General features: G+C 41.2%; 1 protein-coding gene across 2 annotated transcripts in view; it reads right to left on the minus strand.

The window, feature by feature from the left end:
* LOC144535953 (adenosine kinase-like) overlaps window positions 1–25,212 on the minus strand; it is a 111,852-nt gene that overhangs the window by 24,607 nt on the left and 62,033 nt on the right. For both annotated transcript variants that reach the window (XM_078278791.1, XM_078278792.1), the window contains exon 7: window positions 5,413–5,583. In XM_078278791.1, the coding sequence (XP_078134917.1) occupies window positions 5,413–5,583 (171 nt within the window). The remainder of the gene's footprint in view (window positions 1–5,412; window positions 5,584–25,212) is intronic.

A 25,212-nucleotide genomic window follows, 5' to 3' on the forward strand; every position in this document is an offset into this window, starting at 1 on the left:
CCAGTAATGTAATTAAAGCAACTGACTCAAGACAAACTTGGAAATTCATTGTCAGCTAAATTTAAATAGTCACGCTTTAAAGCCAAGCAATGTGTATTTGCAACACCTTGTCACCAGTTGTCTATGAGTTGCGAGCAGTTCAACTAATAAGAGATTAAACAATAGTCGGAAAAATAGTTATGTAGCAAAAATGTTCTTATTTTTAGCATCTTGCATCTTGGGGGGTCCTGGTCCCGGGATTGGGAACCACTGATCTAGCATTCAGCAAAACATGAAAATAAATAAAACAAGGCAGCTTCGGCATTTATAAAATCATCACAGCTAATGTGCGCTATGACTCATCATACAACTCACTGACTGTATGCCATACTGAAGGTCAATGTACACTGGCGCCGAGTGGAAGGCACGTGACTCATCACAGAAATAGCAGATTCAATTAAAATTAAGTTGTGAAAGACACAAAGGAGAGCAGCAGCTAATACTTCATGTCTTTTCCTCCAATGACACATCGTGATTGTTCCGCTTCGCCAGCTTTAGAGATGGTTCTGTGTTCATCCTCCCAGTTGGCCTGTGGGGCCTTGTGAATAAACACATGGAGGTTAATGTCTCATGTTCTATCCCGTTCTCTGCAGACAGCTCTGACAGGAGGAGAGAGAGAAGAGCCTGAAAGAAAAGCTGTTTCAATAATACGCTAATCTGGTTCTCACATCTTTGTTTTAGGCGGTGAGACAGGATATTTTCCTCAAGCTACTGTTGAGAAGTACATCTCGAGTCCGCTGTAGGTGAGCTGTCAAGGGAAAATGTTTTCTCCCATTCTTTTTGTGAGAACACCCCTAAGCGGCCTTTAGTGAACTTGCCATCACCCACACATACCGACAGCAGAGAGCACGTACTTCCCCGGTCCCGTTCACGGCACCGAGGTGATAAACAACCACAGGCCTAGCCACAGAGATAAGGCTTCCAAGCAGTCTATCAAACAAACAAAGCCAAATGACGAATCTGGAGAGATGTTAAGAAATGACGCTATAGTGTCCATGTATCTCCCCTCCCTGCCTTTTTTTTCCATACACACAGTGACACACACACACACACACATATATACAAGTATTTTATATATATATATATATATATATATATATACACCCACTTCAGCCTGTCCTGGAAAAATCATTAGAGCCCCCACCACCCCACACACATTGCATGCAGATGGAGAAAAATAGGGCCGAGAGCCAAAAACGCCTGAGGGTCTTTTCATGACAATAACCTTCTGTAGAGCTGCTTGTATCCCTCCACCTAGATCAGGGAGAGGTGCTGAGGGATGGATGGGAAAATAAGAGAGATAACCATACAAAATATTAGGCGAGGAAAATTTACACAAAGTACAGAGGAGGAAGAAATCCGTGTCATTTTGCTCTCATGGCCTGGAGAGATGGCAGGCTAAATGCTCTTTTAAAACAGCTTGAACATTGAAATGATGATGGCTCCTTTTGCCTCAGCAAAGCACATTAATACAGAGCCGAATGCCATTTCCACTTTTGTTAAATGGCTCACCTATTGAGTATTCAATTACAATGGCTGTCTCTCGTTTGGAAGACGGGGTTGGGGCCCATAAAAATAAGCTCCCTCTGAGTGTGGAGCTGCAGAACGCATTGGACAGCAATGGAAGGCATGGAGGGCTCCTGTATGGGGGTGGGATATAATGTTAATGGCAGGGAGTGAGGAGGTTGTTGGGTATTGGCTGTGGGGCAAAAAAACTATGCTCCTCATCTGTGGTACCGTTTTAAAGAAGCATATTTTTAAACCATTTGCGCAGATAAAAAAAAAAAGAGCCCAAGCACATGAAATGATCTAAATTGAGAAAGCCATGAATCCTGGCTTAAAAAACATCAGTCAGGGTGATTAATTCAGTCTTGATTAATCATTCCATTTGTCTATGATATGTCTAAAATTCCACAATACAAATCCGCCAGTAATGGTACAATTCTTCCCCCCCATTGTGTGGTTTATCTCTTATGCTCAAATAGCAAAAGCAAATTGTGGCTAATTTTATCGGCGAAACCACTGGCATGTGTTTTTTTCCAGCGGTAATGATTCCCTCATTCGGGCCTAATTAACTGCAGCCATTAAATGGAGGGAAATGTAATGCCCTGGGTTCCATGTCAGGTAGTCAGAGGAGGACAGCACAGGAGGACTCAATTAGGCCTGTGCTGTTCCCAGGTTATCACACGACATGTTTGCCAATTAAGTGGAGTAGTGTCTGATGTCTATGTGCCTCTGTCGGCACCATTTCAGGCCCTAGCAGCGCAGAAACGACGTTGCTAGCCTCTCCACCCCCCCCACCAGTGAAGGAACAGACACTACACTATGCCCCAAAAAGGCAGTAATTACAGGATGGATGGGAGACTGTTATATAAGTACGAGGCTGCCGATAGGCCAGGCAGGGCCTGCTGATGCCAGGTTTCAAACAAGTACCAGCAGGATCGAGTTACAGCAGAATTACCAAGGGTAGACTCAGTCAGAAACACAGACACATTTCAACATTAGAAGCAGGCAAAAGCAAGAGAAGAAACAGAGGCTATTGACATTTTTTGGAGTCTGTGGTGTTGTCGCATGACTGTTTTGGAGTTTCGATCAAAAGGGAATTGTGATCTGACAAGACTGAAATAAGATCCCAGTCATGACAAATAATGCAGCACTCAATTTTCAAAACCTTCAATCTTCCTCAAAATTATTATATTAGTCACTTTCAAAACATGAGCTCTTACAGCTGCTTTTAACATATTTCCCCAAGTGTGTGTTGCTCTGTATCGTGACTCAGTAAGAGTGGAAGAGGAAGGCAGAGACAGGCAGACACATTAGCCTTCCCTTATGGCACATTCTGTAAGGCTATAGGAGTCAGTCTGCATGATCCTGACTGTCACTGACTTGTTATGAAAGCATCGCAGGCTGAGGCTGATCCATCACTTTGGGGGGTGGAAGTTGGGGTGAGAGGAGGGCCAGGGGGTCTGGAGGGGGAGGGGGGAGGGGGAGCGTGGGCGAGGCAGCCCTGTTGCCTGTCACTCACCATGCACCACTGCATGACCGCCAACCTTGTCTGGCTTGTGCACAATGGGAGGTCTAGGGCTCGACTGTATGAGCAGTCATTCCCGTTCCCTCCTCCCAGCAGCCGACACAGAGGAAGGCCAAAAGGAGTCAAAACACTCTGGACAGACATTAGTCCTATATAGACCCTGGAAGACCTCACTGCTTGAGGCGGCCGAGCAGTGAATATCTGCTCTGTTTCCCACTGAATCTCTTATTTTGGCGGTCTTAGCCGGGTTCAATTCCGGAGAGCATGCCCCGACAAAGACTCCAAAAGATCTCCTTCAACAAACATACATTGCAATTATCCAGAGTCATTAAACTGTAATGACTGGAGGTGTTTGCTTAAGAAGCAAACTTCTTGAGCAAACAGTTACAGTACCACCCACCCCAAAATACGTAACGCTTGCAAAATGTACACCGTGGTTTAGGAGACAGAATCGTTCCTCACAGCAATTAGGGAGCGAAAGAGATGTGCATATGTAAAAGGGAGGTCTTATGTTAGGAGAGGACAGAAAAGAGGAAAAAGCTGTAGTCAGCAACAGCAATAAATCCTCAAATGCTGAGCAGCTTCTTCCAGTTGTGTCCTGCTCTGTGGACCCCATCTCTAACCCGAAGACAGGGCTCTCTTTAGTAGCTTTAGCAGTGGGGAGGCAAGTTCAGTCCAGTGATCATCCACTCCCCGCCCCCCGAAGGTGCAGTTTGTCCAGGCGGTGCCTCAGAGTCAAGCTCAGCTGGCCTGTTAGAGGATACTTTCCAGCAGCACCACGGTCTGTGACCACAGCTTGACCTCCAACTAGCTACTCACTTCCACAGAGGCGAGAAAAATCAATAGATCAACCGGCATGAAATGGTGACGCGATTGAGATGAATGATTGCCGGGCTAATTCTTATTCATCTCTTTATGGGGCAGTGATAAGTGAGAAGTTAAATGGGCACTGAAGAGAAATGAGAGCAATGAGTGGAATGAAACAGTGGACATGACATTTTGATTTTGCTTTAAACGAGGTGAGAGGCTATAAACTATAAAGTACTCAGAGAGCACATACCTCCACCAAGACTGCACAATCTTTTGAATTTGTTGTATTAATAATGGAAAATATTCAGAAGTATTTAATTTGCATCAGGCAGGTTTGATTTTTTGGGGAGAAAATCTTAATCCTAACTTGGAATATTAGGGCTTGCACATGGTTGAATTGTGCTCAAGTTTAAAACACACGTATTATCATTGAGTCACAGCCATTTAAATTAATCAGGTTAAAGCCCAGTTCCGACCAAAGACTTGCGACGAGACAAGTTCAAACTTGCAGCTATTTGCTAAGCCGGTCTGCAATATTGTAAAACCTGCAAGTCTACACCAATGTGACAAGACAAGACGGTGTATCATCTCCATAGCATTGACTCTCTGTAATTCCGTTCTAACTTCCGACTTTCCAGGCTTTTTTGTAGTTGGATATAATTTGTAGCGTCTTGAAATATGAATGAGGATAGTGATAGTGAGATACTTGCTACAGTTGCATTTCTAGTAATGATGAAACGACAAAAATAACATTTTATTTCTCTGAATCACTGCTCTGTTCTAACGCCGTTCCCAATCTTCATTCCCTCTCTAGCTCGCTTGACTTCTGAAATAACATTGTTCTGCACGTAACCTAGGCCTACTGTAGGTTTGGTGTATACATGTAGTATGTTAAAATGCAATTAGGTCGAGCAGACATTCCGAAACATTGCAAGCTCGCAGTAGGACTGAGTTTCCTTGGCGATTTAGCAATACTGACTCAAGTGACTCGCACAACCCGGATCAGTTTAGTGAGTGACTCAGAATAACCCGAATCCTTAAAAGGAATCGAGTTTGCCAGGCCTATTGACCAGCGGACCCTGCTATGAGCTGATTGGCTGTTGAAACAGGTGACGTCCCCTACGTTCTAAAACCAGCCAATGGCAACTTGACAAGCCGAGTCACATGCGACACCATCAGCTGGCCTTACTCGAGCTGAGATGGGCCAGTTCAGACCGCTGCAACTTAAGCAGCAGTAAGGCTTTTAGCTAAATGCAATGTCAGCATGTTAACATGCTCACAATGACCATGTTAACATGCAGATGTCTAGAAGGTATAATGTTAACAATGTTCCCCCTCTAAGTTTAGCATGTTAGCATGCTAACATTTGTGGCCGATCATTCAAGCACACAGGTTTTTGAGACATCCTATGAAATAACCAAAAAACAAAACAGACCAACACGACTGAAAATATAACCCCCTTTGTGGAAATAAATATAGCACGCACACAAAACATCTCAATCTCAATCCTAAAGAGGTCTCATTTCACTTACCGTCTCGTTGCCAAACAAGATGTCGACGTAAGGCATGACCTTCATCAAGGGCTCTTTAAAGAACTGGCTGATGAAAGGTGCTGAGAGGTTCATGCAGAAGATTTTGTTGTTATCTGAAGCGTGCTTCGCCACCTTCAGGATGGACTCGGGGGACACAGTCAAGAAAAAACCCTGAAAACAAGAAGAATATTTACTTACATAATGTTTTCCACAGTTTGACTGACCTCAACTGGATCAAACAAATTCATGTGTACAGTGCCACTATACAGGCAGCATTATGTGTTTTAACAGCACAACATGGACTGAAACCCTTAAAACTGCTAATTTGTGGGTTTTGGATCCTAACAAGGCAATTTTTGGGTGACATGGCATAGTATTATCGAAATAACACAGGAGCCAAAAGGGGTCGGGGGTGGGGGTGGGGGGGTGTAGCAGTAGTACTCAAACATTTATTTGAAACGTTTTCTTAGAGCATACACAGAGCAACAAAGAAGAGGAAAAAGGGAAGGAAAAAAATCCATCCAGGACAAAGCCTGTGGCTGGGCTCCAAGGCTCGTACTGGAGGAAGCAACCTGCACGTATCCAATGATAGGGTGAACAAAAGTCTCGTCTGGACTCTCCTTACTTGGAAACAAGAGAGGCAAGTCCACTCATTGTGTGAATGAATACAAATCAGGTAAGAAAACACCTTTGTGTTTCAGGTGGAAACCTGAAGCGAGACTCTCTTGCAAGCCACACAAAAACACTCCTCCTTTGATACTGATCTTCTTAACCTTGTTTTTCAGCAACAAGCTGCTCTGTAAAACCACTGTGTCACAATAGGGGCAAAAGGGGGGAGAGAGGAAAGGAAAGTTTCAGCACAGTGATACATTTAATCTGGCTGAAAAGCTTCCATTGTGGGCTACAGTGCAGTTCTCATTAAAGCACGATGACATTTGCAGCAACGGAGGAGCGACCTCCATGAAAAAGAAAAGAGTATAATACAGATGAATAGAGGGTGACCGTGTAGTCACTCAAATGTACAAGGCATTACAATACAGCCATGCTAAGCAGGTGAGTTCTTTATTACACATTCATGGTGTCATTCACTCTCTTGGAAGAAATTCTCATCGCTCTGCATTGCAGAATGACCTGTGTTAAAGTTAAGGCCCAGGTCAGCGCCTGTGGTTGCTGTGTCATGGTACCATCTGTTGAAGACTAAAAAGGTGTTTTCAATAGATTTGAGAGCACAAAGGAACTCACGCTGGGCTAATGGCCCATCACTGACCCTGACATTTTTCTTTTGCGCCGTGCCAACGTGTCAGAGGAAGGGGAGATTGTTTTCTGACACAAATGGTCTTTTTTTGGTAGTTGAAAATAAACTGTCATGGTTACCGTAACGTTAACACTGATCAAAGGCCGGCGGCTCGATCAAATATCCTGAGGGGTGGTGAACTTTAAAAGCCATGCCACAGCTTCTCTAATCACACACTGGCTCTGTGTAATTTACTTCTGACCTCACTACCACTGCCAGTGCCATCACATTAAATAGCTCAGAACTGTAATACATAAACTGACTTCAGAACAAATTATATTCATGTACTACAAAAAAAAACTAACACTTTACTCTTATTTGAGCACTCAAGTTCATTTCAAGTTTGATTTGATTTGATGCATTTACAGTGAGAATATTTTTTTAAATGCTAAAATAAACCAAGAGACAAAAACATGCACCATGAAATAACACAATAATCTTTAAAACTCAACATTAGTACAAATCTGGGTGTCGCCCAGGAAGTTATTAGGGCAACCACATCCTGTCGTATCTCGTCTTGTGAGCAGTTTAGTTAAAAAATGACGGCCTAAACAATCGTCACATCCATTAAATATATGGTATTTGCTGTGTTAAATAGCACTTCTGCAGCTTTTCCCTAGAGCTTTTTGTTTTATTTAGATAAAGTGTATTAATCTATGATGTTAGGCGCACCTCTGCTACAAAACACTGTGGGACACCCTGAAAACTAACCCACCAATGAATGACAAACATCTAATTAATAACTCAAAGAATCTGAAGTCTATATCTGTCTTTCAGTATACACATTTATATGTAGCTTCACAACATCTGTCAAAAATCCACAAAAATTTAAAAATCCATCTACATATAAAAACCTTTTTGTGAATGTCTGTGTTTGAAGTAAAAGTAATGCTGCAGGAATGCTGTTCATAAAAATCATACAGGCCATTTTTCCACCAGGCTCCAAATGTTGTGACTCCAGTGGCTTGTGGGAGAAAAAAAAAAGCCTCAGTCTAAGCCATGTGAAATTCCAGTTCCCATCAGTAGTCTCCGCCGACTACGAAACAGGAGAAGTTTAGTCTTTAGTGCTGTGGTGCAGATCATGTATCAAGAATACCAGATCCAGTTTCCCAGGTGTCAGGGAGCCCTGTGAAGTGGGGTGACTATCACATTTCCAGGTCAAGATGATCAAAGCACTGGCTACACTTCGTACAATTTCCACCCAGCCAAAACATTCAATAAAGCATTCAGAAAGGCATTTTCCTGGCAGACAATAATGCAGCGCGATGTTTGGCCATGTCAAGTGGTAATTTGAGGGAAGAGTTGGAAAGGCAGGGCATCCATTTTCAATGTTTACCCTAAAAAGAGGAATGACTTCCACTTTACTTACACAAAGAAAATGTCTAAATGCTACTCTGAGATGAAATTAGTGGTAATCTAACCATAGAGGCACAAACTACACAGCTGCAGCACGCTATCACACTTTCCCCTGCATTGTATCAGTGTTTTCCCTGGGGCTGCTCACATCTGAAAAGCTGGGTGTGATGGATGGCATGGTGTCACCAGGCTTAAAATAAAAGTGGACATCTGAAGGGTAAAAATGATCTATTTTGGGAAGGGCATTTTCATTTGCACTGGCAGCAGAGGTGGTCATGGAAAAGGAAAATTCTTTTTTTCAGGTCTATTTTAATTCTGCAGGGATAAGGGGGAGTGTTCAATGTACTGTGTCATGAAGGTTTTGTTTGACACTTCCTAGTACTCAGAAATGATGGAGGGAATTTAAACCATCACCACTTTAGTGAAGAGTAATTATGGCCCCTGCAATCATACTAAATTTGATCAAATCCCCAGATCTTAGTCAGGTTTATTTATACAGCCAGAAATGACAAGTTTCTCACAGAGGATTTTGCAATCTAAAGACCCTCCATCCTTAGAGCTGCTCTTATTAATATTTTATATGAAAAATTGATGAAATGACTGTATAATGTCAAAAAGGTCGCTCGTAGTGATGACACCAAAGATAAGTATCACCTGACTCTCCAGTTCCTCAAGACTCAAGATTACATTTTTTTATTGTCATTAAGCAGAGTATACGTACAGAGCTAATGAAATACAGTTAGCATCTAACCAGAGTGCAAGAATATAGTGATATATATATACTGTATATACAGAAGGTGCAGGAGTAAGTATTGCAGTGAATATATTAAAATGTAGACAGTAGGGAGTGCAAATGTGAGGTATGTAAAGTATGAACATCAACAAATGTACAGTTGGATGATATATGTATAGAAAATAGTTAAACAGTGAGGTTTTGAGATAGAGCTAATATGAATAGTGCAAGTAACATGGTATAAGTACAGAATATTGTTAAATAGTATGATTGTACAGATATGAATATGAATAGTAAGTATCTGACGAGTAAATAACTGTCCAATAGAGTACTGAGTAGTGCAGTAGAGCTCAGCTTTGTGTAGCTTTTTAGCGTCTTTCATCTAAAACTTTACTGTTTTGGTTTAGCCTCTCATCATAGTTCGGACGGAGGAGGCAGCTGTTTTCAGTAAACTCTGATAATCCCAATGTACACTACCTGCCCAGCACCCAACAGCAGACAGACAAAGTTAGCAACTCGCTGGTGAACATTGTAAAGCATTTAGCAGCTAAAAAGCCAGATATTCCCCTCGGGAGTTGATGAGGACAAAAACTAAAAAGGAAAGTGAATATTGGACTTCCTTTGCCAAGTGGCCAGAAACACAATTCCAAGTAAACACTACTGTTGTATATGTGTAAATAGGACATTTTCTGCTATGTTTGCCATAACCACTTCATAATGTTATAATATGGCAGTTTTGTGTAAACAGCTTCCAAGTTTTCAAAAAAAAACAAAAACAAACGTGAATGCAGGTTTAAAGCTGTGTTCAGAATGATATTAGCACCGCTTCAATAACTACAGCCTCCCCATTCACTTCAATTGAAGTCAATAAAACTGACAAATTCATGGATGTGTTCCCTGTTTTGGTGCAGACTCATGGTTTGTAGTTAACCTTTGTTTAACTCTTGGCCTCTGTTGGTTAAAGCCTAACTCTCGCCAAAATGCAACCTACGGTCTTTTTGTGAATGTAACCGAGTCAAACTTTCGTTTAAAAGCGTAATTAGGACAGAAACGCCACTTTTAAAATTTACCGTATTCTCGTTTTCGGTCAAATGGCCTTTTGAATGGGAGTGCTAGGGGCTAACTATGATCTCATCAAAATCACTATTTTTAAAACACTAAGAAGGCTTGACACATGAAACTTTGCTTTAAGTATCACCAGGGGCTCTACACATTAACTCGAGCATTGAGAACATTGTTTGTGTACACAGAGTTTACTAAAAAGAAAGGTTTTAACAACTCACTGTAGCTGTTGGTTTTTCCGGTCGGCGTCCATCTAGCCAGTCAAAAAGAGTCGATCTCCGAATGCGAATGAATGGACTCCATAGGAGGAAATGTCATTCTTATATGAAGCTCCTTTTTCAACCACAAGGTCAATATTGTGTTTCACTAACGACAAAACAACAAATTATCTGTGCATTTATATGGAACTAAGCCTAAGGAGCTCTCCATCTTTACTCTCCTCCCTGTTACGTTGCATTCGGAGATCGACTCTTTTGGACTGGCTAGATAGACGGTGACCGGAAAAACCAACAGCTACAGTGAGTTGTTAAAACCTTTCTTTTTAGTAAACTCTGTGTACACAAACAATGTTCTCAATGCTCAGGTTCATGTGTAGAACCCCTGGTGATACGTCGAGCAAAGTTTCATGTTGTGTCGAGCCTTCTAGTGTTTTAAAAATAGTGCTTTTAATGCTATCATAGTTAGCCCCTAGCACTCCCATTCAAAAGGCCATTTGATCGAAAATGAGAATACGGTGAATCTTAAAAGTGGCGTTTCCGTCCTAATTATGTTTTTAAACGAAAGTTTGACTCGGGTATATTCACAAAAAGACCCTAGGTTGCATTTTGGTGAGAGTTACGCTTTAATAGAAACACATTACTCTAGCTATGTGCCTTCCCCTGGTTTAGTACAATTTCACACTACTAGACTACAAACCACTCTCATACACTGTTCACAGTCTGCATCTCGCTGCTTAATAATGATCTATTACCCAAATTGGAGTTTATGACATCACATCCTTTTTCAATGGAGGGAGGGCTTACGTGACCTTCAATTTAAGGAAAGGAAAAGTTTCTTTTACACAAAAACTTGAATCAGGATAGAATTGGGAGAAATCTCGAGAAGAGCAACAGAGGAGGGATCCTTGATCTCGGACGGACAAGCATGAAATAGGTCGTGCTTGTAGAGAGCAATAGTGTTAAGAGTTACAAACTGGTGTTTGTTCTAGTGATAAATTCCTTGTTGTCAGGAAAGCCCTGTGAGCTAACCAGCAGTGTTTCAAAGCATTTTAAAAGCCGCCCAGGCTATGCTATCCCTGTCATTACCATAGACAGCCCCCCATCATGCTCTCTGGTGCACAGGGTTCATTACACAGAATTAGATGTCACACAGATCAGAGCGCACGTGAGGCCACACACTGCTCTCCTCCTCAGTTATCTCTGTAAAGCACCATTGCGAGGTGGATCGATAGCTGAGGTTTGGAGCTTCATTAGCTCAGTATGACTCCATCTCCATCAAGACACCTCTGGCACGCTACGCCAGTGTTGCGAGATATACTGTATTTTACTCCTCGATCCTGAAGGTCCTGCTGTTTTACACACAAACACACAGGGACAAACAAGACCTTCACACATGATGAGGGGGTGGGGGAATCTGTGTCAGTCTCTGGCTCGATAAACAGGAGAAAAAAAAGAGGACAAACAAACAGACGTAAGTGATAAATGGTGTCACAAAGTGCCTTGAGTGCTGGAAAAAAAAATTACAAGGATGAAAAGAGCTCATTTAAGGCTTTTCTTTTCAAAAAGGAAAATGAGTGGTTAAAAGCTACAAAGCAACAGAGATTTACACAATGTTCATGATGTTTTGTTTGCATTGAAAGGGCCAGTTGGTTTCATTTAGAAACAAGTTCAATTAAACCAACAGAGGAGATGAATGTGCAACAACCTCGCACCATGATTCAGCATTCCCTGCACTTTTAGGATGTTTGATCTGACTGCAAGGCAATTCAACCGCACTGATAGCATCTGGCTCTTCTTCTTCTCTCTCTTCCATTAAGAATCATGTTCTGGTGAAGCTTATCAGACATCTAGGAATTCATCCACTTCTGGTGAGGGAGCTGGAGGGAGGCCAACTGTACTGGAAACAGACGGGAGGGCAGTGCTTTTAAAGGCCGCTTAGAAATGAGGAAAGGGGGCTACCATGTCAGCCGGGCTCTCTAGGGCAACATAAATGTGCCACAAATGCTGGATTTAACAACTGGGTGGAGACATCACTTACTAACTGCTGCAGTATTTATTTCTAAAACATTTTCTCTGGTTTAAATATTACCAGATTTTAAAGCTAGCGGATATTTTTCCCCGATGTCACGAAGGTCTCTGGTGGTGTACATGAAATATAGATATGCTGCTACAAGGTCTTGGCGATAACCAAACATACCTGGCCAAGGTCGACTTAATGAGCATGGATAAAACTAGACATTAGAGCTGACCACAAAGCACTTGAGGGGAGCGTGTGTCACACTACCAGCCTGCAATTTGTACAACCATCAGAGACCTTAATTGCATTAACCTCAGACGCCTCCACTTTGTAAAGCAATGGAGGAAACTACTTGCATTGGAAAAAGGTTTTTAACCCTAACTTGAGGTTAAGGTTTTGTTGGCATTATAACATTGGATGAATGGGTTTGATTTAAGTTGTATCTCTCTAAAAGTAATTTGAGATCAGCTTCAGGGTCTTCTCAAATGGCTGCCTTTTGCTCTCCTGTTAAGGTCTACAGTTTAAAAAATGTGTTGGCTGGGGGAAGAGGCCAGCCTGAGCGGGATGCCAAGGAATGTACTTAAGATCTAAAACAGACAAGATTTAAAGCCAAGAGCATTTAAATGCCAATACTAATCCACAAAATAATTCACCGCATAGCACAAACTTACAGATACCATATGTTACCTCTGTGAGAAGATGAAACGGAAAAAAAGCACTGCCAGTAGAGATGCTTTCTTCTCCTAAAAGTGTATTATCTTGGTAATGAAAAAGAAAACCATGCTTCTCCCTCTCTCTTCATGTTCTAAAGCCAGTCTATATTTCTACTCTCTCTGGTTCCTACTGTTGTTCTTGCCTCTATCATTGGGAGATTAGCCAAGAACAAACTGTTTGGTTTGCAGGGAGTTAAAATTTGCTAATGCACACACTCTCAAGTGTCCTTGTCTGCCACACTGCACTTAATTAGCATTTTAGTGCGAGCAGTTCTCTCTCCTTCAGTACCTCTGAAGGGGAAACATCACTCCGACTCACACAAAAAAAAACACACACATACACTTATGGAGTCAAGTTGTGCTTCTGTAGTTTCTTACACGATTTGAGAAGAGGATGGGGAAAGGAAAGGGGAGTTTGTGGGGGTCGATGGAAAAATGGGATAAGAGTCTACAATATGAAAACAGATGTTGGGCTGCAGAGTTGTCTCTTCTGAACTGGATTGAAAGGACGTATTAATATATGGGTCAGATGTATAAAGCAGAGGTTCAGTGTCGGAGTGTCGACACTGCAGAGGGGTTTCTAGTTTCAGTGATTTGGAGGTTGTGCACAGACAGAAACCAAATCTCTGCAGACATTCCTGCTGCTGGGAAGTGAACATTTCCAAATGTGCCACTCTGTGGATGTAAATGAATTAGTGCCCTTAACTTGAACACTAAAATGAGGAACCAAGGAGACAATCTTTCACTGTTCACAAATGCGCCGGTGAAAGCTAGCGCACCAGGTTGGAAAATTACAGGTAATTGCTGAAGCCATTGAATCCAGTTTGGTTTTGGTTGAAAGTCTAAAATAACAAAGCTCTGATTGCTGTTAAGACAAGGGCAGGGAGCTTGGAGGCCCTGTTGCTAAGAGTTAATTTGATACATATTTCTCCCCCTTGAAATGTCTGAGGTACTGGCAAGAGACGGCAAGAGTGAGAGGGAGGGTGAGACCCCCGCTCTCCCTGCAAATACTATCCATCTGCCATATTACATTTAACCAGCATGAGAAGCTAAGGGAGCGCCCTTGCACAATATTGTGTGAAGGCTGTCAAATTCAATGCAGGAGCTCGATGCCCACTGCTCAGAGCTGAGGACACAGGGCCGCTTAAACTCAGTCTAATAATAACTTCTGACTGGGTGCGCTTAGCACCAGCTAAATAGGAGAACACGTGGCAGAAAAAGAACTTTTAATTATTCATGCCTTTTTAAAATCACCTAATTGAAACTCTTACATGAAGGCCACTGGAAGAAAACAGCAACATCTATCAACAGGTTTTTGCCTAATTGCCAAATTAGGATTTCGCAAGAGTGGAGAGAGTCAAAAGTTGCAGTAGATTTTAAGAGTGCAAACCAAACAGACTTGTTGCCAAAAATGCATGAATACTTTCAGGGGTCTTTAAAGTGCTGCTTTAGGTTGTTTCTATTGTGAGATCTTTTGTACGATTTCTTATTAGCATTTATGATTTCACACTTTATGTTAAGAGGGGGCACTCCAGGGATTAAGTATTGCACTTCCAAACTCCCAACATTAACTTTTCAGTTAGTCTTCAAACTCAAGCTGAGAAAATATCCCCTGGTGACATCATCAAGGTTTCTTTTGTCAGCCTCTGATGGTTAGCTTCTCCAGAGCCACAGCAGACATTATACTTTCACAGACTGAGTAGTATTCCTCCACACTAATAAAGTGACCTTTATGAGTAAAACTGATGAATCAACCCTTTAATTCTGATCTCATAATATATTGTGTCATATGATTTATGTTGGATGAGAACACTCTTGAAAAATATATTTTTAATCTTATTGAGGCTTTCCTGGTTAAATAATAAGAATATAATAAAAATACAATTTACCATCCATGTCACATTCTGTTTACAATCATATAAAAAAGCTTAAAGCAGGACATTTTTACACTGAAGAAGCTGAAAACCTTTTTTTACCTTGACAAATGACTTGAAAATAATTGATTTTCTGTCAATTAATCCATCACTTGTTTCAGAGCACAATCAACACATTTCCCCTTCATCTTTGTACCTTACTACATTACAACATCACACTGAGCTCACACTAAAGTTTGGACCTCAGTGACACAACATGGTGCTAACACTCACTACTGGTCTTGCAACAGCACTAAAATCACGCTCAGAAAAAATCAATTGCAAGGAGGCAAGAAGTGTGAACTTACATACCCTAAGCCCAATTTCCTTGAAAGTGGAGGTCTTAAATCAAATCAAGTCAAGCCAATGCACCGTGGAATTATGCACAAAATGACACAGCTGTATAAAATGACAACTGGTAAGAAATACCGTCAAGGCTAGGAAACTTTAGAGCTTGTTTATTCACTCCACATGTTTTTATCTTCCTGGTGCTGTGATGATGCTGCGAGTCAACTCCGATTGATTTTGTTTTTATTCAGGCCAAGAGGAAGAAATATTGAGTGCACACAGATGATGTAAACATACAAAGAGGTAGATCAGAAGCAGTGTGCTCAACAGGTTTACTAGTCTCGTCAATGCAATAATAAGTTGTATAAAGAGTCTCTTGTTGCTGTGGTCAGTCTCTGCTGAAACTTGAAATTACCTTAAAAATTCCCTGCTGAGTGAAGAGTACTTCCCTACACGGCTAATCACAGCTGATGGAAATACCTCAGCAGGACTTCAAAATCTTAGTGATCAAAAGAAAAAAACGGCAAAGACTAAAAGACACAGAAGGAGCTTCCAACTTCTTAAAGTGAATTCATGATAATACCATTAAAAGTTGGCCACCGTTCCTGTACTTAAGTTCTGTCTGTGAGTTATTGTGAAAGTTATTGCTCACCACTGGGCTAAACAGACAATGTCCTCCCTTGAAGCACAAGTAGCATTAGCAGTGTAGTGTACTAAGAGCTTCTCCCACTTGTGATTAGCGTCTCAGGCTGAGATAAATAATCACAGCCAGAAAATGAGTCTTTCTTAAGCATCTGACACAAAACATAAAAATCACAAAATTCAGATGCTGCTAGTAGGCGTCAGGGTTGTCTGCCAAAGCACAAGCACAAGTTACAGGGTGAAGAAACATGTTAGATGTTACATTAAAATTGATCAGAGGCATTAGCATGCAGCTTGCGTTTGATAATTCTGACGTATTAGCCACAATGTGGTTAATATTGCCTCTCTGTTGGACAATATGACTAATACACATCAGGCACTTGTTTGATGAAGACATGTTATACTTATCTACAGGTTTGAACCAGTCTTATTTTACTCTTGGACTAGTCTAATACAATTTAACCAAAATGCCGACTAATTTAAGCATAAAAAGGTAGGCGCCCTACCACCAGGCTGATTCAGATATACAGGATACGTTTCCATGGTAACAATCAGTGACACTTGTTGACTTGAAACCAACTGGAAAAAAAAATAAAAAAAAGATTATGTGGCTCATAATGTGCGTTTTGCTTTTGTCCCGATTTTCTTTTTTTTCGGTTTGTACGCCTTTTTTGTACTTTCCTGTCAACTGCAGCATAAATACTATTAACTGCCATCACAATTTTGTTTCTAGATCAGGTTCTGTTTGTCAGGTATTGTTACACTTGTTACAAGTTATTCACAGTCAAGTGTCCTTGTAACTGCTGACATTTTTGTTTGTTTTCTGTTGGAATGAGTAGTGCTAAAAAGTCTAAAGTTTCCAAGTTTCCATCCATATTTAGCTTACATTTTAACAGGATTTTCAGAAAATCAGCAAAACAAAATTTTAATGAATGCGCATTTCCTTAAGATGCCTTGTCTGTTTTCACTGCCCTCTCTTGCATTTTGCTTTTTGCGATACACCAACTGTTCTACCTCAGCAAAACAAATAAATGTTCTTGTGATATTACGACCATTCAGGGCTTTTTATGCACAAATTGAAAATGCTCATAAAAAGTGGATGGAAACTCCAAAATCTGTTCCTCCTTCACTCATTCAGTGTTCTCTGCATACAGTAATAAACACTTAAAACTTTACTCTATAGTGGGCAATAAATTGTGATTTCAGACACTTCACACCATCACTGATGGGTGTAGTACTGCGTAACAGTAATAGTGCTCTAGGTAGAAAAGAGGCAGTGAAGTCTTAATTAACCCAGAATGCATAGACGTTAGCAAGAAGTCTTACTTAAAATGTAACAACGAGAAAGCTTTGTGCAAGTGTTTGTCTTAAACATCAGACTATTTCTCAGATCTGAACCACAAAGTCCAAGTATTTCTTCATGAAACCAGACTCAAATCTAATTCAGAGTCCAGGTAAATAATTCAGCACTAAAACAAAAGCTTAAAGTGGTCATAACTGTTTGTGATCACAAAATATTACCAATAAAGCAAAATGCTCCAATATCTGTGTGGATTACAAACCTCTTTAGCCAAAACCATAGAGACAACCAGTCACTCTCCTGCCTGATTCATTATGACGAGAGCCTCTCAGACGGACAGGAGAGCAATCCTCAGCTTCTACAGCCACATCCATTTTTCTAAAATTTCAAAGTGCTTGAGAGTTGTAAGTGGGGCGGCCTAAATGAAACAACTAGGATGTGGAGTGCTACATAGGAAATGTGTGAATCGTCCCTTAATAATATAGTATATTGATAGTGCAGTGCAATAAGTGCTAGGGATTGGTGACTGAAGAACTCTCCTCGTCAAAGACAAAGACAAAGAAACATTAACAAAAACTTGGTATCCAACATGTCAGTCTGGTTGAAGAGTATCCATTACTTAATATACACCCACACTTAAAGCTTAGCCGCAACATGAAAAATTACCACTTAAGGGAAAAATAAACGTATAAAGCTGGTCTGTGGAGCAGGAGGTGGAAGGTTGCCTTCTAATTGCTGGAGGGGAGAGAAACCATGTTAGAGTAAACAAAGTCTGATCGATGGTAGGGATTATATCAGAAAGAGCCTTTGGCCTTTGGCCAAGTCGAGCAAACACACTGGTCTCTGTCTCTGCTACAGATGGAAAAAATAGCCAAGGCAAAAAGCTGGTGAGTTAAAAGCATTATATTTCACAAGGTGGGGGGGCAGATAAAGCGTAGTACAATGCCAGATATGACATGTAGCCAACTATATCACGTCTTGGCTGTTTGTATCAGACAGAAATGCCAGTAGATAAGAGGGCAGTGTTGTGAGTTTGATGGAAGGCTGTTCCGGCTGGGGGCTTAGCTTTGGGTCAGACTATACTCCCACAGCGCAGCAGTGCTGTGTGTGAAACCCCTCCATCACCACACGCACAAGTTCAACGCGCTGTTAGCTGGTCACAGCCGGGAAGAAATGTATTCTGTATACTCCCTGGCTTCCATGTGGCAATTGCAATTCACATAAGCCACTTAAAAAAATCTGCAGAGGGAGAGAAAAAGGTATAAAACTGAGAGGGGCTTACGAGTTATTGGAGCCTTTTAAACACCGAGGCTGCTCATCAGGCAGGGGTTTCCTTTTTTCCCCCCAGTCTTGTAAATGAGTTCACTCCATTGCCTTTAAAACCCTTGTAAAAAGGTATTAAAACTGAAAATAACATAATTCATTACCTCTATCTGAAACATGTTCAACTCAAAGATGTAATACAACCAAAAGTGCTTTAGTCTCGGTTGCAAGGATTAAAAAAAAAAAAAAGCAAGGTATGTGTAAAATGTAAGCTATTCTGTCTGGGATGTCATTCAGCACAAAAGGAATTCTAATGACTTTTGAATCCATTTAGTGACTCACTTTAATATGTGATTTATTTTAATGTTAGCCCGTGTATTGCTTTCTCCACATCCAACAGGACTGTGTTCTGCTAAATTTCTCCATAATATTCATGTTGATAAGCAGGTGACGACTTGGAGAAAAGGACTGATTATATTTGCTAATCCCCAAAGAAATTAGGCAAGATTGATGAAAGCGTGCATATACTCCACACAAAGCCTTGGGAGTCTCTAAAAGCTGTTACCATGGTGGTATCCCATTAGAATAACAAACATTTCCCCTGGATGTTTAACATCGCTTCCCAGTGAGCACAGCCCTCCCTAAACCTCCCCTCTCTCCCTCTCGCTCAAGCACCTGCCTTCACATTTTCCACTTCTAAAATTCCACCAGCCGCTTGGAAAAAAAAAAGAAGAAAAAAAAAAGAGGGGTGAAATATGAAATGCAGTTACGAGAAAACTTGAGTGCCAAAAAAAGGACTTTTCTTCAAACCCGTAATAACTTTCCATGGGAATAGGGAGAAACTTAAAAAGAATAACACTTCCCCTTGATTTTCTACTCCTACCACTTTTTTAAGCAGGCAGTGAATTTCCTGGAGTGATAAGGGCTTAGCCAATGTAATCCTCAGAGGACCCTTTTCTGGCATGCCAGGAATCAAGAAACCTTTCCCTCTCGGAAAAAGAGTAGAAAAAGACAGAGAGGGAGGCAACAGTAGGTTGGGGAACAAGGAGGAGAGGCAGCCAGCATGCCATCTCCCACACATGCTGGTGAATGCAAATTAGCACGTGTGGAAAGAGCAGCCGGACTCGCCTCAGCTGGAGATCAACAGAGGAATATTGATATGACAATGCAAGGGGCTTCCCTGACTCAGACAGCAAGGGCCACCGAGGATGCTCTAATTGGCCTCATGCAAGGAGGGGGCACCCATAAATGTTTCACACAGATTGATTCATTATCAGTTTGCTCGACAGGCTGGGTGGGCCTCGTAAAAGTGTACCATCTTGAACTAGCGGCATGTAAGTCACTGTCACCGCGGCAGGACAGAATATATCATCCCAACCTTTCACTTCAGATATTGAAATGAGAGCCAGAAACATGACTTGCCACGTTGCAGGACTACTACTCTTGCATTTCAAAACGCGGGAGTAGAAGGATAGTGCAATGATAGGTGACAGAGCAAGGAAAAACATCAATAATTTACGAATGTCTCTTCTGTCAGGATATGCCAAGCTATGATGTGCTGTCTTTTTTTATTATACCAGATGTCAAAGCTGGGTGGAAAGTTTGAGGTATAAATACAGTCATGTGAAAAAATTAGGACACCCATGCTAAAGTTGACTAAAAAGAGGAATAAAAAAATCATCTTTTGCAAATGGATCTTAATGCCTTAATTACAAAAATGAGGAAAAATCCAATCTTTAAGGACACCAATTTTCTTTGTGAATGAATAATGTATCGTAAATAAATAAATGTTCTTCCTTAAAATACAGGGGGCATAAGTATACACACCCCTATGTTAGAATTCCCATAGAGGCAGGCAGATTTTTATTTTTAAAGGCCAGTTATTTCATGGATCCAGGATACTATGCATCCTGATAAAGTTCCCTTGGCCTTTGGAATTAAAATAGCCCCACATCATCACATACCCTTCACCATACCTAGAGATTGGCATGGGGTACTTTCCATAAAATCATCTCTCAATGCAAATCAAACCAGCTATTAGACTAACTGAAATAAAACCATGCCAATCTCTAGGTATGGTGAAGGGTATGTGATGATGTGGGGCTATTTTAATTCCAATGCATAGTATCCTGGATCCATGAAATAACTGGCCTTTAAAAATAAAAATCTGCCTGCCTCTATGGGAATTTAACATAGGGGTGTACTTACTTATGCCCCCTGTATTTTAAGGAAGAACATTTATTTATTTATACATACATTATTCATTCACAAACAAAATTGGTGTCCTTAAAGGTTGGATTTTTCCTCATTTTTTTAATTAAGGCATTAAGATCAATTTCCAAAAGATGATTTTTTGACTTTTTAGTCAACTTTAGCGTGGGTTTCCTAATTTTTTCACATGACTGTATTGTCTTGATTAAGAAGCAACTCTATGTTCAAAAAAAAAGCATTCTTTCTGTAATGTCATGCAAAACAGATCTAAAAAGTTAAACTAATAAATCCATATACTGACATCTGATTTAAATTAATGGCCAATTAAAGGCTTCTGTATCATTATAAAAGCTTACACTTAATATCTACTGTAACAGATTGCTACACGAGAAGTCATAAAATGTTACAGCCAAACTCTCTTCCGTCTCCTAATGTGGTTAAACTGACATTTTTGAACAGTAATAAATGTGCACAACTTATTCAAAAGCCCACAAAAACCTGTCCGTTAAAAAACAACTGCATGCTTCACAGACACGCAAAGCTGCTGAGGATCACTGGCAGCCATTTAAGAGCCGTGAGAAAGGCAGTTGAGCATCTCAGCTTCTCGCTGGGTGGTTGGTTACATGTGGTTGACACATTTGCATCTTCAAAGATGCACACAGACAAACTCAATATGTGTGAGAATGTCTGGGCGGCATGCGGAAAACCCCAGTCCTTCCTCTGAAGAGGTTTCCTCCCCCTCTCAAAGACTATACCACATTTTGAGGTCCTTTATCTGTCAAGCAGTTGCTTCAACAGCGAGTTGTAAACAAGCTGCTTGGACTGGATGCACAGAAAACAGTTGCTGTATACCGTGCAGCACTGTCTGCTCTGCGCCAAACCGAAAAAGGCGCTGCAGGAAACTACAAATCAGGAGCCATTACACAGCAACAAATATGACAGGAACAGTGCTGCACATTATTTGAGCTCCAAGACTCATTCACTCAGTGTCTCTTCCAACGAGCGTGAACAATGCAAGCAGAGTGCGCATTGTGCTACAGAGCAGGAGACTGTTCCTCTGAATTGGTGTTAATTACAAAAGAGGCCTGTGCAAATTAGACGTGATGGCTTCATAATACATCTGAAGTGTCAGCTTCTCCAGAAACCTATCCCCAGGCTACACTCACGGATCAACGCTTTGAACTTCCAATTATTCCTGCCAAACCGCTGCAATCACCATGCTGTAAAACAATCATTCTAGCATTACAAAACACACACAATCAATGTTAAGTCAGTTGTTGGCAATGACAGCGTTACCAACTTAAACTATGGTTTCATAGCATGACGTATTTAATCTATATCTGCAAGGAACACAGATATCCCATTTGGCATTTAACAAAAAAAGTATAAACTTCTGAATGAGGTCCTGGGCAATGGTGGTCAAGTAAAGGAGAATTCCGGCCAATTTTTACATTAATCTCGATCGCTATAGCTATGCAAGTACTTTCGATAAAAATAAGAAATAAACCCGACCTGGATCTGTCCTAGCAAACTGGAGTTGCTGCAGCTACGTGTACAAGCGTCCACTGAGCTAAAACGGCAGTTGTTGGGGCAAGTTTTAGAGTGCCTTTGTGCCTCTTAACAGACACAAAATGCAAATAATATGTCTGTGCCACATGAACAGGGCCCTTACGTGACAACAAGATGCGTTTTCAACTCAGACATTGTTTAAAATCACCTACCCTGTCTTGATCCTGCCGGTGGGTAGCTTGGCCTGTTAGTTGCTAGCTGCTAGCTGTTAGCTGCTATCTGCCGTCCGTGATAAATGTGTTCAGCCAGGCTTCTGTAAAAACTCATCACGCAGCAGTTCCGTGTGTATTTGTAGCTCATCCATTTTGTGTGTGATCGATCTGGTGTGGTGAGTAAGAGGCTTGTCAGTGTCGATCTGTGTGGTAGTTCCCTTAGCCAGGCAAGCAGCCTTCGTCCCCGCATTCCTCGCCTCCCGCAGCAGACAAAAATCCCCCGAGCGCCTGGTGGTCTGGTGGATGTCCTCCAGGGGACAGATCATGCCTTCGCGGCGACATTTTTTTGTTTATTTCCCCCTCAAAAATAGGTAATTGAGCACTGTAGTGGTTATGACCATATCAGTGACTATGTAACTACATGGAAACGGGATAAACGATGTCTGTGGCTTGCACAGTAATAGCGTTACTGAAGGCTAGCTGTAGCATCACGCTGTCTCCTGGGAATTCAGTTGTAGCAGGAAAAGGTAAACAGTAGTGTGCAGATCGGCGCGTAGTGTGTAAAGAGTGAAGAGCGGAGGTGTTCACAAGGGAAGAAGCTTGGAGTAACGTAACTATGGAGAATATAGCAGATATACAACACAGGGAAGAGCCTTTTGAGTTTGATGATCGTCCTTATTTATTCGAACCCGAGTATACAGACGAAGAACTAGCCTCACAAGAGTTGGAAAGAACGAGACAGACAGAGGGGCAACAGGCAGATGAAGCAGCTGCTCCAAGCGCAAGCTAAAGCTAGCCTTCAGTAACGTTATTACTGTGCAAGCCACAGACATCATTTATCCCGTTTCCATGTAGTTACATAGTCACTGATATGGTCATAACCACTACGGTGCTAAATTACCTATTTTTGAGGGGGAAATAAACTACAATTTTTCGCCGCGAAGGCATGATCTGTCCTCTGGAGGACATCCACCAGACCACCGGGCGCTCGGTAGCAGCTAACAGCTAGCAGCTAGCAGCTAACAGGCCAAGCTACCCACCGGCAGGATCAAGACAGGGTAGGTGAATTTAAACAATGTCTGAGTTGAAAATGCATCTTGTTGTCACGTAAGGGCCCTGTTCATGTGGCACAGACATATTAATTGCATTTTGTGTCTGTTAAGAGGCACAAAGGCACTCTAAAATTTGCCCCGACAACTGCCGTTTTAGCTCAGTGGACGCTTGTACACGTAGCTGCAGCAACTCCAGTTTGCTAGGACCGATCCAGGTCGGGTTTATTTCTATCGAAAGTACTCGCATAGCTATAGCGATCAAGATTAATGTAAAAATTGGCCGGAATTCTCCTTTAAGTACAAATTTGAGGTACTTGTACTTTACTTGAGTCCTTTCTTTTCATGCCACTTTCTACTTCTACTCCGCTACATTTCAGAGAGAAATTTTTTTACTTTTTACTCCACTACATTAACCTGACATCTTTAGTTACTAGTTACTTTACAAATTATTTTTTTGCACAACAACACATGCAGTTTATAAAATATGATGTTTTATTATAAATTAAACTACCCAACAATATACAGGCCTACAAGTACAGCTGGAATAAGTATCCGATTAAGTGATTAACTGAGTTGATTGACAGAACTGTTTGGATCGTTTCCAGTTTCTAAAATGTGAGGATTTTTCTGCATTGAGTACTTTTACTTTAAATACTTTAAGTACATTTTGCTGATGATACTTACATACTTTTACTTAAGTAACATTTTCAATGCATGACTTTTACTTGGAACAGAGTATTTTCACAGTGTGGTATTAGTACTTTTACTGAAGTAAAGGATCTGAACACTTCCAACATTGGTCCTGGGAGAAGTGTTGGTAGTGGGTTTTAATCCTGAGAGACCATTTGTTACAGAAGGAGGAAGAGGACCAGAGGGAAACAGCTGCACATCAAGAGGAACCATCCAGAACTGTGTTCCCTCCTGATATTCATTTGGTGAGGGAATATATTCCAAGTGCTATCACAGTTCCATAAGATTACAGCACAGAAAGGACGTATAAACAGAAATCCCACACAGCATGTGTGTAACTGCTGATATTATATTACAATATGACCTCTTACTCATGCATACATTTGCTTGCAAATAACTAAATTACCTTTGCAATTTGGGACACCACAATACTATAAGCGAGTGTGAGTTTGGCAGACTAAAAAAGGGGCTAAACCCAGGCGGGATGTCGGGGTCAAACACCTCAGTTGAACCAGAAAAAGTGACCACAATGGTTCAATAGAGTGAGACTCTGAGAATAAAATGGAGCCCGAGAGAGAGAAGCAGGAAGAAAGAAAAAAATGCTTCCTGTAAAAACCAGCTACGAAATATTTACTCACAAGTCTAAACATCTAAGCGTCTTCTCATCCAGTCTTGTTTATATTTCCCAACGACGGGTGAGTAATATACATAGGACGTCTAGTTGAGATGCATCAATATTGTCTCCCCAACTGCACCTGCTACATAATTAATACACACACTGACACACATATCATGGATATGATATGACAAGGGTATCAGAGGCAAAGAGTTAGAAAAAGAGAAAGTGAATACATTTTTCATGAACTGGAGAGCTCCTCAGCCAAAGTTCTAGACATGATGTTTTAGTTTCAGAGACGAAAAGGGGCACGGAGGGCAAGAGAGGCAAATACGTGGGTGTATGAAAACAAACCTGCAAAGTCTTATGCAACTGCACTTATACTAATATGTCCACATCTCTGATCACACATCCAGGTCGCCTTTGATCGGCCCTTGCCTCTCCCTCTTGGCTATCTGTTCGGGGTCCGCAAAACCGCAAATGTGATCCTCTCATCTTTTTGCTTACACTGATGTCTCAACATCTGGTGGGCTATGGCGTTACTGCAGCTGCTGATACTTAATAAAAGTGAAGGCTGGATATCTTTAAGGGTAACGTTTTCCATTTATTTCACCATTTCTCCTCAGATTGGTGAAGCTATAAATAGCCTCCATTTCTAGTTCTGTGGAGGAAAAAAAAACCAACCCTCTCACAGGTGTAGAGAAGAATTCA

Source organism: Sander vitreus, chromosome 21 (genome assembly GCF_031162955.1).
Source record: "Sander vitreus isolate 19-12246 chromosome 21, sanVit1, whole genome shotgun sequence".
In the NCBI taxonomy this organism is placed as follows: domain Eukaryota; kingdom Metazoa; phylum Chordata; class Actinopteri; order Perciformes; family Percidae; genus Sander; species Sander vitreus.